This window comes from Sturnira hondurensis, unplaced genomic scaffold (genome assembly GCF_014824575.4).
Source record: "Sturnira hondurensis isolate 20B ecotype Veracruz unplaced genomic scaffold, ASM1482457v3 Scaffold0009733, whole genome shotgun sequence".
Taxonomy (NCBI): domain Eukaryota; kingdom Metazoa; phylum Chordata; class Mammalia; order Chiroptera; family Phyllostomidae; genus Sturnira; species Sturnira hondurensis.
Genome location: NW_028082364.1, coordinates 6,708,622 through 6,723,488, shown reverse-complemented (window position 1 = coordinate 6,723,488; position 14,867 = coordinate 6,708,622). Strand labels below are relative to the sequence as shown.

General features: G+C 62.2%; 1 protein-coding gene across 4 annotated transcripts in view; it reads right to left on the bottom strand.

The window, feature by feature from the left end:
* The window catches only part of CARD11 (caspase recruitment domain family member 11), a 75,803-nt gene that overhangs the window by 12,758 nt on the left and 48,178 nt on the right, over window positions 1-14,867 (bottom strand). For 3 of the 4 annotated variants that reach the window (XM_037057910.1, XM_037057909.1, XM_037057912.1), the window contains exons 3-14: window positions 14,462-14,674; window positions 12,756-12,893; window positions 11,463-11,788; window positions 8,518-8,697; window positions 7,580-7,732; window positions 7,082-7,207; window positions 6,374-6,571; window positions 4,476-4,652; window positions 3,641-3,692; window positions 2,176-2,258; window positions 1,066-1,166; window positions 194-246 (exon numbers count right to left, since the gene is read on the bottom strand). In XM_037057910.1, coding sequence (XP_036913805.1) covers window positions 194-246; window positions 1,066-1,166; window positions 2,176-2,258; window positions 3,641-3,692; window positions 4,476-4,652; window positions 6,374-6,571; window positions 7,082-7,207; window positions 7,580-7,732; window positions 8,518-8,697; window positions 11,463-11,788; window positions 12,756-12,893; window positions 14,462-14,674 — 1,800 coding nt within the window. The remainder of the gene's footprint in view (window positions 1-193; window positions 247-1,065; window positions 1,167-2,175; window positions 2,259-3,640; window positions 3,693-4,475; window positions 4,653-6,373; window positions 6,572-7,081; window positions 7,208-7,579; window positions 7,733-8,517; window positions 8,698-11,462; window positions 11,789-12,755; window positions 12,894-14,461; window positions 14,675-14,867) is intronic. The other variant, XM_037057911.1, reaches the window with a different exon arrangement.

Here is a 14,867-nt window from a genome sequence, read left to right as displayed (position 1 = left end):
CCAGAACACCAAGGGCAGGTCCTCTGGGTGCCTCTGGCCCCGGGATGAGGCTGTGCTCTGTGAGTGCACACAGCACCCAAACACTGCCCTCAGAACCATCCCATGCATTCCTGAGGACCTACTGTGTGCAGGGCTCCAGCCAGGCGGCCGTGGCCCCTGCACACGTGCAGTCTCAGGGCTGCCCGGCACCTACCATCCAGGTCTAAGGCATCGAATCCGAGACTGTCGTTGTCTTCCTCCACGGCGCTGCAAGACACGAGGGAGGGAGGGGAGAGCTCGTGAGCGTGAGCGCTCCCATGCAGTGTGCACACAGGAGCTCAAGGGAGGGGAAGCTTCTGGAATGCTCCGGCTTTGGTTCTGAGAGGGCCACGTGGATGGAGAGGACGGTCGGCAGGAGGAGAAGGGGCGATGGGCCCAGGGAGGGTGGGCGTCCCTGGCAGAGGCCGCGCTCATGAAGCCAGATGGGCTTGTCCCTGACAAACAGGCGGGCAGAGTCCCCGACGTGCTCCCTGTCCTGCCACTCTCTCTTCCTGAGACACAGCGGACCTAAGGTCCGTGGGGACTCAGCTGGGCCAGGCTGGGCCAGGCCAGGCAGGGCGTGAGGTGCTAGCATGTTCTGAGTTGCTCGGGTATGGTTCTCATGACAGAGTCACCAGGCCTGAGCCAGGCGCCGGGCAGGACCGGAGACGTGGATCCTGCCCCACCTGCTACTCCGTCCAGAACCACCCCGAGATGTCAGACTTGGACACTGAAGAGCCAGACATCCGATGACTGGAAACACCTGATGCCCAGGTGTGCCTCTCCTGTGGCTTTGCTTTTTGGGGACACTGGTGGCTTCCAAGAGGCGAGGACAGGGGACAGGGGGCTGGGGTCAGGGCCATTCACAGGGTCTCTCACTCTCTGGCATAAAAAGCTGAGCCCTGGAGCCACGGGACAAAAGAATCTGACGTCTGGGTGGCACGGGGCATGACGCAGGTCCGACCTTTATGAGCCAGTTGGGCGGCCCCGGGGAGCCGTGTCCCGGCCCCGAGCCTCAGCCTCCTTCTCTGGGGAGTGAGCACCCACCTCCGGTGAGGCGCGTCTTCCTTGTAGCGCCGGACGATGGAGTCGTTCCCCGGGGGCTCGGCCGTGATGGACATGATGCTGGAGCGGCTCCGGTGGGGCTGCTTCAGACACACACGCAGACGTGTCACAGGGAGCCCGCATCACGCGTCCCTGCCCCCGTGGGCGTCAACGTCATACACACACGGGGGCTAAATGTGACTCGGCTGCAGCCCGCCTGACTCGGGAGGGGGACTGGCAGGGCCTCAGCAGGGACCTTGTGGGGGTGCACCTAGCTTGGTGCGCGCCGCTCAGATCAGGAGGGGTGGGGAGGATGCGGGGTTGGGGGGGAACCTGGGCGGCGCCCTGTACCCCGCGCGGGCTGACTGCCGGTTCTCCTGCTGCGCCGGCCGTGGGCCCTGGCTCTAAAGCAGATGGACACCCTCGGGCCTGCTGTGTATGTGTGGGGGGGCAAGGGGTGACTCTTTCAAAGCGGGCTTGCCGGCTTCTGGCAAGGGCTGCCTTCAAGGAGAGCCTGGATATCGCCCCCCAGAGCTGCCAGGAGACAGGCGTCATCGGTTATCAAGTCTCCAGGGCCCGCTTTTGGAAGCGGAGCTGACAGGCTTCTCAGGGCTTCCCCTGGGGTTGGAATTGCTAATCCCGAGCCTTCTGCTGTCTGGCTGGGAGACTGGCACTGGATGGGGTCCGAGACCCTGGCTGGCCCAGCCCAGGGGGCTAGAGCTGAGGTGGGGAGCGTAGGGCTGGAGGAGGAGGGGGCGCCAAGCTCAGGGGTGTCTGGGGATCCAGCTGTTGTCCCCCCCACTCCCACCCCCCACCCCCAGGGCTGCCGGAGCTGCCAGGGGCGGAGAAGTTGCAGCAGAACCTCCCGCAGCCGCAGCAGCAGCTCCTGGGAGGCCCATCTCCTCCTCCCACCGAGTGTTAAATTGAGAGAGGAGGAGGCTAGAAGGTGTAAATACATCAGGAGCCTGGAAACATCTTTAAATAAACATAAGGAGATCTTGGGCCGCAGCCCCAGATGGGGGTGGTGTGGCCCCAGGCTAGCGGGTGGGGGCAAGCAGGGAGCGGGCCTGGGGGGCTGGGTCGGCGGGGGAGGGGAGGTGGGACCTCGCTTACCATCTTGGGGAAGGAGCTGGTGATGGGCAGGGATCGGGCGGAGCTGGGGCTGCCGTCGGGGCCTTCTTCCTCCTGCGCCCTCCCTGTCCTCGTGATGGGGGAGAGGCAGAGTGGGAAAGGGGAGGGACAGGGAATGGACAGGCCCTTCAGCACTGAGTTTGGGGGGGGGTGTCTGCCCTGCCTGGGTGGTCCTGCCCTTTTTTCCCATGGGGGGGCTCGCTCTTTCTTATTGCCCCTTCCCACCGGAGTCTCCTTCACCAACATGTCCCGGTCCCCCTGCCGGGCTGGCCCTGGCCAGCACTCTCCGGGACACTTGGCTCCTGCAATGGGAATGTCCCTCCCACCACCCCAAGGGCTGGGGCCAATGGGGGCGCCTCCCTCTCCTTCCCGGGCTGTCTGGGGCCCTGTCCCACTACAGAGGAGTGGCTGAATGTCCCATCTGCGTCCCCACCCCATGCTGGGTGTGGGCAGAGAGAGAGACAGCTGCACGCGTGCACCCTCCCCTACGGGCTGCTCAAGGAAATGAGCCAAAAGGCACACATCCTTGGCCCCCCACACCTGGTGCTGGGCACCCCCCCGCCCCAGGCCCTTCTGGTGGAGAAGGTCCCGAGACAGCTGATCGGCCGGAGGGGCTGGAGCAGGTGCCCGTCTGTCTGCCCTCCACACCGACCCTCCGAGGGGTGGGTCCCCGCCCTCAGGCCTGTCTGTCTGTCCTGCAGCCACCATTCTGAGTGCAATATGCTCCGAGCTCCAGCATGGTGGAGTATGGGCTCTGCACCCCGTCTCTGCTCCCAGCTCTGTCAGGGGGCTCCTCTGGAGACCCTGAAATTCTCCCTTTTACAGGCCATGCCTAGACATCCCCCACAGGTCCCTCTCCAGCCTCCCTCCTTCCAAGTCTCCTCTGGGCATCTGAAGTACCTCCTGCCTCTCACTGATGGCCCTGAGCACATGGGCTCTGCAAGTGTCTACCTGGACCTGCTGGTACCCGGCACACAGTAGGTGCTTATTTCACCAGGGAAACCCTCACTAGCCAGTCGCCACTCCTGGGCCATGGTGAGGACCTGGGAGAGGAATTCTGAGGACCGTGTGTCTCGGAGGACCAGGGGCTGGTGGCGGGGCCATACCCCCTGTGCCCGGGAGGGCTGGGCCTGGGCTCTGGGAGGCAGGCAGAGCTGCCCTCCGGCTGATGAGCAGGGGCCAGAAACCCTGAGTTCCGCTGAAGTACTGAGGGCTCCAGACACACCCATGGGGGTGGGGGTGGGGGAACCACAGACATGACCTGGCTGCAGTGGCAGCTTGAACCCTCAGGGTGACAGTGACATCAACTCCTCTGTGGATACCCCACTGCCTGGGGCTCTGAGGCCCCTCCCAGGTCCCCCCCCACCGGAGAGAGCGCCAAAACAGGAGCAGCAGACAGTCAGAGGGCCAGAGCGACCCATGAGAGACGGCCCGGGCTCTCACTGACCTTGAAAATCTGACGCTCGCTTCAGGCTGATGGGGGACTTGGCTCTCTGCAGCTGAAGGGGCGGGGGACAGAGGACACAAATCAAACCAGGCCCAAGACACATGTCACCGGAGCGGCGGAGGCACACAAATGCAGACGAGCCCGCGCTGCTGGTTCACAGGAGGTGCACGGTGCCCGTCGCTGCGGCTCGGCTCCACAGCTGGCGTGACAGCTGCTGGCACAGACAAGCTGTCCCTTGGGAGGCTGTGAGATGAGGCTCGGACGGGACGGGGACCACAGTGGTGGGGAGGGAGGAGCGCATGCGGGAGGGCCAGGCTGCGCAGAGCAGCGCCCCGGGCAGGGCATTTTCAGGAAAGGATAGGGACGAGGGGGCACGGGACACCCTGTAGGGTCCCCCGCTGGTCTCTGACCACTGGTTCCATGATTTCAGGGGGACAACGGGGGGTCTCGGTCCCCTCACCTTAGATCGCCTCAATGTCTCTCTCACTCACTCACTCACTCACTCAACGCGTCCCCTCTTTGTCCAGTGCCAGCCCTGCACCATGCCAGACACCGAGTGAGGCCGACAGGTGACGGCGGGAGCGCTGGCCCCCTCGCGGCCATCACTAGGGAAGTGCGAGGCTGGCCCGCAGCACCCAGCCACTGAACGCACAAACGGGACTGGAAATACCGCTGCTCTCTCCCCAGCCACATTTAGAAAAAAACGAGGCCACTGGTCACAGCACAGGGGGAAGTGAGCGGGGCCCCGCGTGCATCCGCGGGGCGGCTCATCTGGGGCTGGGACCCTCGCCAGAAGCACTGCCCCCGCCCTGGGTCCCCAGGCCCCTGCGAGTACCTGGATGCCCTTCAGATTCATCCTGCGCTTGGGGGGGTGGTAGGGCAGGAAGTATCTGCTGTCCTCCGGCGAGTCCTCTGAAGTGGAAGAGTCGTCGGCTTCCTGGCCGTTGGTCCGGGGGCCGGCGTCCCCGAAGTTCTGGGCGATGATGGTCACCGGCAGGTTCCTGGGCAGACTCTGCAGAAGGAGAGAATCCGGCGCCATGAGGGAGAGCGAGCAGCAGCCACGGGCTGGTGAAACTGCTCTGCGATGGCGCGGTCGCTGCCCCGGCCTCCAAGCTCCAAGCTCGGGATGGCCCAGGTCTCCCTGGACGCCAGGGCTGTCTTCTAGCTCAGCCCCCCTCCTCCTCAGGCGCACCTGTCCCGTCTGCCTCTGGCCAGGGCAGAGCAGGGAAGGCATGGCCACCCACTGGTCTGGGCCACCAGCCTGTCCCCGACTTCTAGTCCCCAGCCCACACTATAAGTATAAAAACACCACAGAGGGACAGACCAGTGGATCAAACTGTGCCAAGTACTGCCCTCCGAGGTCTGTGTAAGTCACCTGAGGGGTGATGGCGTGACCGGACGTCTGCTGACCCCCAAAGCCCCCAACGCCCTCAGGCCACGCTGCCTCCAAAGCCAGAGCTCCCTGCCCTGCCTCCCCACACAGAGCCCCTCGGGGTCCCAGAGCAATGAACACGCGGGTCCTTGACTACGACCTGCGCTGCTCCCCCTCGCTCTGAATGGTGGCTGCAGGACAGACAGACAGGCCTGAGGGCGGGGACCCACCCCTCGGAGGGTCGGTGTGGAGGGCGGGCAGACGGGCACCTGCTCCAGCCCCTCTGGCCGATCAGCTGTCTTGGGACCTTTTCCACCAGAAGGGCCTGGGGGGGGGGTGCCCAGCACCAGGTGTGGGGGGCCAAGGACGTGCACCTTTTGGTTCATTTCCAGGTGTGTCCCCTGCCTGACCCCACTCCCCCCCTCTATGATGACACAACCACCAGTCATGGCGGCTGACAGCCATGGGTGCCACGCCCCCGGGCCTCTGCTCCTGCTGTCCCCGTGGCCCCATCCGTCGTGGCGCCAGGGGGTGGGCGCCTTCCTGGAGCTTCCGCTTCAGTACAAAGCACTCAGTAGGTTGAGTGTGCAACACGGCAGGCCCAGCCCAGGACGCGACCCCACAGTGCAGGCCAGGAGGGCAGGGCCTGGCTGGGGGAGGTCAGGGGGCAGCGCTCTAAGCGGGAGTCTGGTGGCTGGGAATCAAGGGCGTCTCCCAGAGGAAGACTTTCCTGAGACCCTGCGGAGCCCGAGCGGAAGCCTCCGCCCCGGGGCCATGTGCCCCTTTCCCAGTTTGCCTCCGGGGCCAGGCGAGTGCTCCAAGAGGGGGGCGGGGAGATGTCTCATCCCAGTCTCCCCAGGCCTCTGGCTGCTGGTGCCCTCAGGCAAGCTATCCTGGTCCCTTCCTTGGCAGATGAGAACGTCATTGGGCCTTGCAGGGTGACGGTCCCTTGCATTAAACAAGCTCATGCGTGGAAGGTGCTTCCCACTGTACCTGCAGCCGACAGCGCAGGGACCCACGGGTGGGGCACTGCCACCTGCTTGCAGGGCCGTGCCCCTGCATTTCTGGGCGCCTGGAGCCCTGCTTTGCTGTGCACTCTGACCTCCACTCCGCCCAAGAGGACAGGCACTAGCAAGGGCAGGTGTCTTGGACCCGGTGGCCGTCCAGGAGGCAGGGGCAGCGCCAATGCAGTTGACTGAGGAGGTGAAGCTACTGGGCGAAGAGCCAAGCCAGGGTTCCGCCTGCGGTTTCTAACCTCAGTATTAAGGGCTCTCTACTCATCGCTACACAGACACGCAGAAGTTCAAGGGCGGGGCTGTGCCGGGTGTGGCTGGGGAAGGGTGCCTCTCGGCTGGCCCCACCTGGTCCAGGCTGCTGCTGCCTCTGGACAGGCGCCGGAGCTTGCTCTCCAGGTTGACGATGCAGGCTTCCCGGCGGACGTTCTCGATCCTCATCTCGTCGATCTTCTCCTCCAGCTCTCGGATCTGCTTCCTGTACTTGTCCTTCTCGATCAGGCACTGGGAGTACTGGCTCTGCGCTTGGTCCCGGGAGTGGAAGGCCTGCAGGCAGGAGGATGAGGCCGCTCGGTTCCCCTACCCCCGGCACCTGCTTCCCAGCCCCGGTGTCCCGGGAGTGGCCTCCAGCTCTCTCCTCCGCCCCAGAGCCTGGGCGTCAGGCGCTACCTTCCCCCTCAGTCTGTGTGCGTCCCAGCGCCACCTGGCCTGCCCCTGCTCCCAGCCAGGCACTGTCTCCCGGAGCCCAGCGCCCCTCTTCACGAGGCAGTGCAGGCAGAATCCCCGTTTATGGATGAGGCCACCAGCATGACCATGTGTCTGCAGTCACGGGCCTGGGTGACAGGGCCTGAGCGCAGCTGTCCTACTCTAGAGACCGGGCATTTAAGGCCCTGCTCTGTCCCCTTGGCCAGCAGCACTCAATGCTCATTTTGGTTGGAGCCCGTCTTTGGAATGGAAATGAGAGCGCCGGTTCGGGAGTGATTCCGGCAGAGCCCGGAGGCTGGGCCCGAGTCCCCATGGCCCTCGGCCCCCTGACCGTGGGCCCAGCGGACGCACCTGGTCGCGCTCACGCTCCACCTCCTCCAGCTGCAGCATGACCGTGTTCATGCGGTGCTTGTACATCTCGCAGTCCTTCCCCAGGGTCGAGCACTTCAGCTCCAGGTCTTCCCTCTCCTCCAGGTACTGCAGGCGCAGCAGGGAGACAGGGAGAGGTCGCCACGCCCGCCCCCGAGAGATGGAGCCCCCGGCGGGGCAGGCTGCCCTGCCCCAGGGTCAGCTATCTGGCCGGCAGCCCCCTCGGCAGTAGGCCAGCCCGTGAGCTGAGACTTGCTGCAGACCTACTATGTGGGAGGGACTGTAGTGGGGGCTGGTGCTGACCCCGGGTGCCCTCCTGTGGCCTCAGCTAGGAAGGGGGGACAGGCGCTAAGCTGACACAGTGACTGCCAAACAACTATGAGGGCGCTGATGTTGGACGGTGGACATGGAGGGGGCTAACCCCAGGGGTCCGGAGGGGAGCATGGGGTCGGGGCAGCCCCAGGGCCCGCAGACTCCCACCTTGTCCCGCAGCTCCTCCGCCCGGCGGACCTCCTCCTGAAGGTCGTAGATCTTGTTGACCAGCTCCTGCCGGTCCTCCAGGGCCTCCTTGCGGTCGTGCTCCAGGATGTCCAGGATGGCCTTGTTCGAGTCTGGCAGGCTGCGCTTCCCGGCCTGGGGAGGGCAGAGGGGAAGCCGTGGGCACGCGGCAGGGGGCACTGTGGGGGGCTGGGAAGGCAGCGGGCAAAAAGCCAGCAGCAGCATTGAGAGACCAGAAGGTTTTGTGCAAGGAGAGCAGAGACATGCATCTGTCTCTAGGGTCTGTAAGCAGCTTCATATTTAAGGATCCGCCACCTGGACAGCTTGTGCTTGGGAACACCCCGAGGCCCCTCGCTGGGCCGCTCCCCAGAGCTCTGCAAAGCGGCTCCTCCACACGCTTCCCAGGTGGCGGTGAAGGCGGGGGCCATTGGCCTCCTGGAGGCTTCCCCTGAAATGGCGATGGTCTGCGCCTGTGGGCCCAGGGTGCAGCCTCCCCCTGCGTCAGAGCCCCTGGGACCCGGCTGCCAGGCCCGGGGCGATTCCGGAGGAGGGCACGGCTGTCTTTTTTCTTTCCCTTAATGTCTGTGCTCTGGGATGCCACTCCACAGTGACTTCCTCTGTCCCTACCACCACCTCTCTGTGGTGACAAAGGCACAGAAGTTTCACTGAACCACGCGGAGCTGGTCCCCGGGTTTGTCAGGATCTTTCAGGACAAGCGGCCTTCCCGGAGCTCTCCCCCTCGCGGCGCCCGGGCGCCGGTGTCCCTGTGAGTGATTTCCGTGGAGTGTGTTGGTTAAGAGAGCCCCGCACAAGTATTATGTCACAGGATGTCGAGTGTCGGAAAGCGGGTGGCGTGGTCACCCGCCGCCTGCAGAGGCGGGCCCGAGTGCCTGGAAGCGCGGCGGTCCCGCCGCCCCCACCTGTATGATCGACTGCAGCTCCTGGATCTTGGTCTTCAGCATCTCATTCTCTCGCTCCAGCTCCAGCACCTGCTCCTTCTTGGGCCGGTTCTCGATGTCGTTCTTCAGCTTCAGAGACTGGTTCCTCTCCAGCTTGCATTCCTCCTCCATCTTGTTCAGCCGGTGCTTCAGCTGGTCGATCTGGGGCACCCGAGGGTGTCGAGGAGGGGAAGGTGGTTGGCAGGGAACACCCAGAGGAGGCAATGCCCCTCCCCGTGCCCCGGAGCTTCAGGCACAACCTGCCCCCCACCCCTTCCAGGTGGCGGCAGAGAAGGGCTCAAAGAAGCCTGTTTCAGTAAGACAAGCCACCACCGCCGGGTGGGTGACAAGCTCCTGATTCGTTCACCGAGAACAGTCACAAAGGCTATGCCCCCTAGAACCAAAGCTACCTTCCCAGCTAGCTTTGTGGGTGAAACAGGTTGCTTTGCCGGGGTGGGGGTGGGTAAAAGATCCCCAGCTGGTGTCCCCGAGGTGTGTCATCCATTGTGATGCCCCTTTATGATGGGTTTCAAACTCCGGTCCTGGGAACTCAGGGGTCCCCGGAAGAGCCATAGTGTTAGGAATGGGAGTGAGGACGTGGCCAAGGGCTCCGGGCCCACTCTAACTCTGCCCCCCCAAGAGCGGCCATGCTGGTGTAGGCTTTTCCTCTTGGGTTTCATTCACACCAGGCTTTATTCAAGCCCACGGCATTCCTGCTAAAAGGAACGCTCAAGGTGTTGAGACCCTCTGGCATCTAAGCTGATAGGCTGTCTGGTCTAAAGGACCTGCAGGTGGCAGGTAGGACATCTGAACCCAGGACAGCTGGAGATGTTCTGTCCCTACCTGGCAAGGGGTGAGTGACAGGAGCTGGGGCCAGGAGGCGCCGTTGACCTTTGTGCCCGAGCACAAGACTGAGTGGCCTTGGGGAGACCCCCAAAACAAGGGCTGCAAGGACAGGGGGCACCAAAGGGGCGGGTGTCCTTTTTCCAGTCCAGGCTTACGGAGAGACTGGTCTCAAGATAACTGGCAGGTCGAGGGTGGTGGCTTTAATAAGGGAAGGGCCCCAGTGGCCCCATGGCCTGGGGCGCAGGGCATGGGACAAGGCAGGCAGGGGAGCAGCCTGGGGGCTTGCTGGCCAGGTGGACCTTTCCGTTCCCGACGTGCTTTCTCACTGTTAGTGCTCCTACGAGGAAATGTCCCACAAGAGAGAGTTCTGGGACTGAAACTTCTCAGTCCCCACCACAGGTCAACGCCCCCAAACCCTGGGGAGAATGGCAGAGAGATGGCTCCTCCTTAGGGATCGTGGGGGAAAAGGCCTTGGAAGCTCAGCCCCAGTGCCCCGGGCTGGGTCCCGGCCCCAGTCGCCCCCGAGTGGGTGTGGCCGGCGCTCACTGGGTCAGCCACTGCGCCAGAGCCTCACGGGGCCTCAGCTCTCTGAGGACATTGATCTTCTTTTCGTCACTGCCATTGACAATAGAGGAAACTGAGGCCGAGAGTCAACTGCGTGGGGAAGCCCGGAGCCAGGTCGGGACTCGAATCCACAGGAGTTAAACACTCCTGCTCTTAATGGGAACATGCTACGGCCCCTAGGCCGCCTGCTCGACTCAGTTCCCTTGGATTCTGCTGCATTGTTTCCTGCTCTGTCTGCCTTAACTGAATTGCATGTGATCTGACCAGAAATCAGGATGTTTATCCCCGTGTCCCCACAGTGCTTAGCACAGTGCCTTACACACGGCAGGCGCTTAATAAACTGTTCTGAGCGTCTATTCCCCACCCAGCACCCAGAGATAAGTCAGCGGTCACTGCCCAGCTCCCAGTCCACCGGGGCTTCCCATCACACCTGGAATACATCGCAAAGTTCTTACTACGTCCTCGGGGTCTGGGCTCTGGCTGCCCCTCCCGCCTCTGTTTGTGCCACTCGCTCATTTGGTTCCGGAAGAAGACCGAGCCTGCCCTCACCCCGGGACCTTGGCACCTGCTCTTAGCTCTGCCCCTGCTGTGGGTGGGGGCAGCCCCTCACTTTCTCTAGACCCTCTCAGGCGTCCCCTGCTCCCTGTCCTCACATTCTTTCTTTTCCTCTTGGTAACAGCACTCAGTCCCACCAGGCCTCTCTCTACTCGTCCTCTGGTTGGAACTCGAGCTGCAGATGGCAGGGCTGGGGTCCTGAGAGGGTACCCCTGGGAGACAGCCTGCGCCCGGGGCGCTCAGCATGAATGAGTTAAGCAAATGCCCTTCCCTGTCTCCACCGGGCAATGGACTCATTAATGACATCGATTACTTGGCCGATGGATTGTTGGAGAATAAGTGATCGGCTCCTCGACAGTGTGACGCCGAGCTTTGCGCATACAGACGTGAAGGGCCGTGTCCTGCCCAAGGCGCTCACGCTTCCACAGAGGAGGTGCTGCGTGTAGCTCCCGGCTGACTTTCCTGGGAGCCTGTCCTCATCTGGGCCCCCTGGCTCCTCCGCCTTCTCTCTCACCCGCCTGGTCCACCTGCGGGGTGCGCCTGTCTGCACATGCGCGTAGCGCAGTGCGGGGGGCGGGGGGGGGGGCCCTGAGCAGGAGGGAAGCCCCAGTGGGTGCATGTGCCCCTGTCTGCACTTGCATGTGGTGGATCTGGGCTCCTGAGCAGAAGGGAAGCTCCACTGGGTTCATAGGCGCCCGTCTGCACATGGCTTGGAGACCAGGGTCCTTACCCTGTGGACGGAAGGGCCCCCTCCAGCCCGTCTGGTGTGCGCATGCGCACACACATGCAAGGTGCGGCTGGGCCCTGGATTCGCTCTAAGCTCCAGGGGGCGGGTGTGCGCACAGGCTCGGTGGACCCTTCCAGCGTACACGTCCTCCACACTCCACCAGCCAGGTGCCAGGCTCCGGCGACGCCTGCCTGCACTCGCCCGCCTGTCGGCCCCGCGCCCCGGCGGCCCTCACCTCGAGTTGCAGGTCTCGGCTCCGAATGACCGCCATGTTCTTCTCTTCGCTGAGCTGGGCGTAGCGCATGGCCAGGTTGTAGTTGTCGTCCTTCACCTTGACCAGCTCGTCGTTGTAGCTGTCGCGCTCCTCCTTCATCTTGTAGTACCGGTCCTGGAAGGTCAGCAGCTCCACCTGCGTCAGCGTCAGCTGCTTCTTATCGTCCTCCAGCTGTCGCGACTTGGCCAGCAGCTCGCAGCGCTGCAGGTCCTTGGCTTTCATCTGCTGCTGCAGCTTGATGACCTCGTTCATGAGGAAGTGGGTGAGGCCCTCATGGCCCTCCTCGACTGCAGGGGAGGGGGTGCGGGGGTCAGGTCTGGGGCGGGGCTCGCAGGTGCGCGCCCCTGCGCTCCTTCACCCAGCAGCTTCCTCCTGAGCCCTCCCCACCCTCGAGGCACCGGAACTCAGGGTGAACAAAGCATCCTCCGTCCTGGTAGAGCTTATGGTCTGGTGAGGGAGACAGACATGACGAAAGCAAACTATCTCACACAAAAACCTGCAGATGAGCAGATGCCTCAGAGTTACATGTATGGGGACGGTGAGAGCGTGTAAGAGAGGCACCGGAGGCGGCCTGGTGGGCAGACTCTCAGAGGGGCTCCTGATAGTTGAGCTGAAAGGCTGTGTCAGAGGGAACACTTCCAGGGAGGCTGAACATTGCCAAGCCGCCCTGGGAGGAGGGAGGGGCTTGGCCCATTTCGGGAACTGAAGGCAGACCAAAGAGTCGGGAGCCTGGGCGGAGGCGCAGGGGCTGGTCCGCGGGAGTCCTGTGGGCTGCGTTAAAGACTGGGGTCTTCAGATGGGAAGCACTGAGAGGTTTCAAGCCCAGGGGGTTTGCAGGAGGTGGGGAGAACGCGCGAGAGCCCAGTGGGAGCTGGTGCGGAGGGCTGATGGGTCGCAGGGGGTGGGGTCGGTGGGTGAGCCAGAGAAGACTGATTGGAGGATATTTAGGAGGGAAAGTGAAGACAAGGTGACCGAGGGCTCTGGCTCGGGATGCTGGCGAGAGAGTAGGAGAGAACAAGAGCCAGAGGGCTGCAAGAGTGCTCCCCAGGGTGTTGCAGGAACACCCCCTTCTCCTGGCTCTTGCCTCACTTTGTCCTTTTCATCACCAGGCAGAGGCACGCGGCTGAATGCCCACGTGTGGCACGGGGCACTGTCCCAATGGCACAGATTCATGGCCTTAGAACTGTCCCACTGGTGGACACCCCCCACCTCCTCCTACCAGAGCCCGATGCCCTGGACCACACAGCCACTCACCCACGATGGTGGAGAACCTCCGGGTGGGCTCCTTCCCGGTCACCAGCTTGTACAGTTCCGGGTAATAGAACTCCAGGCTCTCCAGGAAGACCACGTAGCCCCTTTGGCCCTTGGTGTGCAGGATGTCCAGCAGTCGGCCTAGGGAAGAGGCCAAGGCCCTCAGTGAGAAGACTGACTGTCGCCGGACGCAAAGCTCAGTGTCTAGTCTCATCCTGGACTCCTATCCCTCAACAAACTCCACGAGGACAGTGTCACCCATATGCTGTCGTCCCTGAGTTGTAGCTCGGAGCCCAGACGACGCACATCGAAGCGCCAGGTCCTCGGAGGAGAGATTCAGCGGGTGTCAGCTTCCTTGCTCTCAGAAATCGGTAGAACCAGGACAAATAGAACTACGCCTCAGGAAACCCACAGTTCCAAAGAACTCCCCAGTTGACCAGGGTTTTAAAATGAACCACACTGACATCAGCGCTCCCGTGATTGAAGGAGGCTCGAAGTGCAAGAGCCATTACGGGGTGAAATGTGGTTCTCCGGGATTCAGAGCGGAAAGACAAATATTTGCGTGCCGAGCTCCGAGAAGTTGTAGGAGGTAGGCCTAGCTCCCTGTTCTTCTCTGGGATTATCAGATGGTCTGGAAACATCTTTAACCTAAATGTAATTTGCCCAGCAGTTTTCTTTTCTACCCGACTGGTTCCACTTAATGTTTACATTTCCTGACTCTTCCTTAAACATTTTATTTTCAGACACTTCTTCCCTGGAGGCCCTCGCGCTCTGCCTTTTCCCCGGGATAGACGTAATGAGCGAGTTTCATCTTGTGTCAGCTGATCGCTCGGTAGCAGTGCGGCTCAGAGTGCCGTGTGGAGAGGCGAGTGTGTTCCAGCCGAGCTCGGTGGGAGAGTGTGCTGTGATTAGGGACGTCCGTCGTGCACACCAAGGGGGGTCACAGCGGACGGGCTGCTCACCGCCGGTCACACGGTGAGAAAGGGATTCTCAGGCCTTTTAAGCTGAGCCACAGAAAGCTGTTTTACGCTGTGACCTGGTGCCCACACACAGAGACAAATACACAAATGTGTAGACACACACTTATGTACAGAAAACCAGAATGAGCCTCACACGCCATTCGCATTACTTACCTTCCACGGATGGGACAGAGGGTCACAGATCCCTAGGGCCGTCTGACCCCTTTGCAGAATAACATTTTTAAACAGATAAAATGCACTGGATGACAAGGGGATCAGTTGTATTCAAACACAGTGACCCAATATTAAATTTACGATTCAGTAATCAAAGTGCTTCTTTACTTATGCATTAAATAACACGATCTCTTGGCAAATCTAGTAACTCCTCTAATTTCGGGGAGACCTGAGGCAGCGGTAATGTGATACAAAGATACCTGGGATTTTTACTGTTGGCAAAGCCACAGGCAGGGCTCATGGTCTGCTGCCCACCCAGATCCGTGACTGAAGGGGTCAGGGTGGGTTAGTAAAATGAACATCTTTTCCCCCCTACCCAAGTTCGTGGACCCTCTCAGTTCTGTGCACACAGCATGGCGGGGGGACAGGGCTGGACCGAGGTCTGTGGACCCCGGCTGGACACTGCGCAATGCTGAGACACTTCACACCGGCACAGCTACCCGGAGGGGTCTCCTGCCGCCGCCACGAGAGGCAGCGCGCTCTCCCCCCGCCCCCCAGCGTAGTCCCTGGGGTTACCTGCCCGGTTGATCTTGGAGGGCAGCATGGGCGCGTTGAGCACCTCGTCCTCGTCCTGCTCGTCGATGACCTTGCATTGGCGCAGGTAGGGGGTGAGCTTGGCGGGGTTGATGTAGCGGCTGAGCATGTGCCGGTTGCACTCCACGTTCTCCCACAGCGCGTCCTCCTCGTCCTTCAGCGTCTCCATGTAGTCGTCCATCTCGGGCCCCGCTCCTGCGCACAGAAACCCGCGGGGTCACCGGGAGTCTCCTGGGGCGGCCTCGAGCGCACGTCAGGTTCAAAAAGCGCAGCAGAGAAAGTCCCGTGTTTTGCCGTGGACAGCACGCACTTTTTTTGCCCAGATTTTTGAGGGAAAAAATAAGATGCGCGTTGTACGTGGGTAGTACTAATTCCGTATCTGTCTAAA